This window comes from Charadrius vociferus, unplaced genomic scaffold, assembly GCF_000708025.1.
Source record: "Charadrius vociferus isolate BGI_N301 unplaced genomic scaffold, ASM70802v2 scaffold1679, whole genome shotgun sequence".
Classification (NCBI taxonomy): Eukaryota; Metazoa; Chordata; class Aves; order Charadriiformes; family Charadriidae; genus Charadrius; species Charadrius vociferus.
In genome coordinates, this window is record NW_009649867.1 from 11,592 (window position 1) to 12,661 (window position 1,070).

A 1,070-nucleotide genomic window follows, 5' to 3' on the forward strand; every position below is an offset into this window, starting at 1 on the left:
GCGCCCTCGCCGTTAGGGGGACAGGGGTGCCCCTAGCGCGGCAGCGACCTCCGCGGATCGCCTGCCCCCGCCGCGCGTCTCCCAACTTGCGCGGGCGCGGCCGGCTCCGCGGCCGCCGCTTGCGCTGCCTCCCGCTGCTGCGCTACCAGCTCCGGCATCTCCGCCGCGCAGGGCTGGCGTGGGGCTGCGCGGGTGCGCGCCTGTGTGTGCGTGCGCCTAAAGCAGATAACTGGAAAGGGTTTCCAGAAGGTGGGAAATGTCACCTGATTCACACTGAACTTTTTAAATCTCCCCACCCCTGAGCAGACACACACACGCATTAGGAGACCGCCCACAGCAGACAGCTAGGACCCCCGTATAGATTTAAAGAGAGACTGCATTTAGAGCCTGACGTTCATTCAATAGAGCGATCATAAGCAGGCTGGCTAGTGCTTGCTCCCTCTCCCTACTCCCCCTCACGCTGTTTCTGTGTCTCTCTCACTCCCTGCTAGACTGAGGATGTTAAATCAGAGAATCCACCCGGGCATGCTCTTACTCCTGATGCTTCTCTGCCACTTCATGGAAGATCACACAGTGCAGGGTAAGACCAGATTGTTTATTCCCAGATATGTTTATTATTACTATTGTTTTCTGTCTTTTGGACACGGTTTAGTTTGCTGCGGTGTTAAACGCCTCTCTCCAAGGTCCAACAGGACCGAGAAGTTAACTGTGGGCATGGGATTGCTTTCTACCGAGATGCAGAGGTGTCATTTAGATTCCTTTTTGATCGGATCTTCGCACTGGTCTCTATAGGCACAGAGAACAGACAGGATGTTTCTTGGTATTTGTTATTATGCAGCATGAATGAAGAGCAGCATAGCGAGGGACCTTTCCCAGTTTCGGCTCCCGAATGAGTGCTCAAAGTTTGTTGGTAAAGATTGTTGTTGGCAAAGTTTGTTGGCTCAGATTTTTATCATGCCTGCCTGACGGAAGGAGAGGTGATGATGGGGAGCCCCACAATTACAGCTGACATTTTTAGAAACCAATAAGTGGTATTTTTCTGGACATGTCTTTAATATTGGGATTTCCTC

The 1,070-nt window shown here is 52.5% G+C and overlaps 1 protein-coding gene across 1 annotated transcript in view; it reads left to right on the forward strand.

The window, feature by feature from the left end:
* The first annotated feature begins 525 nt into the window (after nt 1–525).
* Nucleotides 526–1,070, forward strand: part of LOC104291807 (follistatin-like) — a 5,264-nt gene continuing 4,719 nt past the window's right edge. Inside the window, exon 1 of the mRNA XM_009891098.1 lies at nt 526–580. Within this exon, the coding sequence (XP_009889400.1) occupies nt 526–580 (55 nt within the window). The remainder of the gene's footprint in view (nt 581–1,070) is intronic.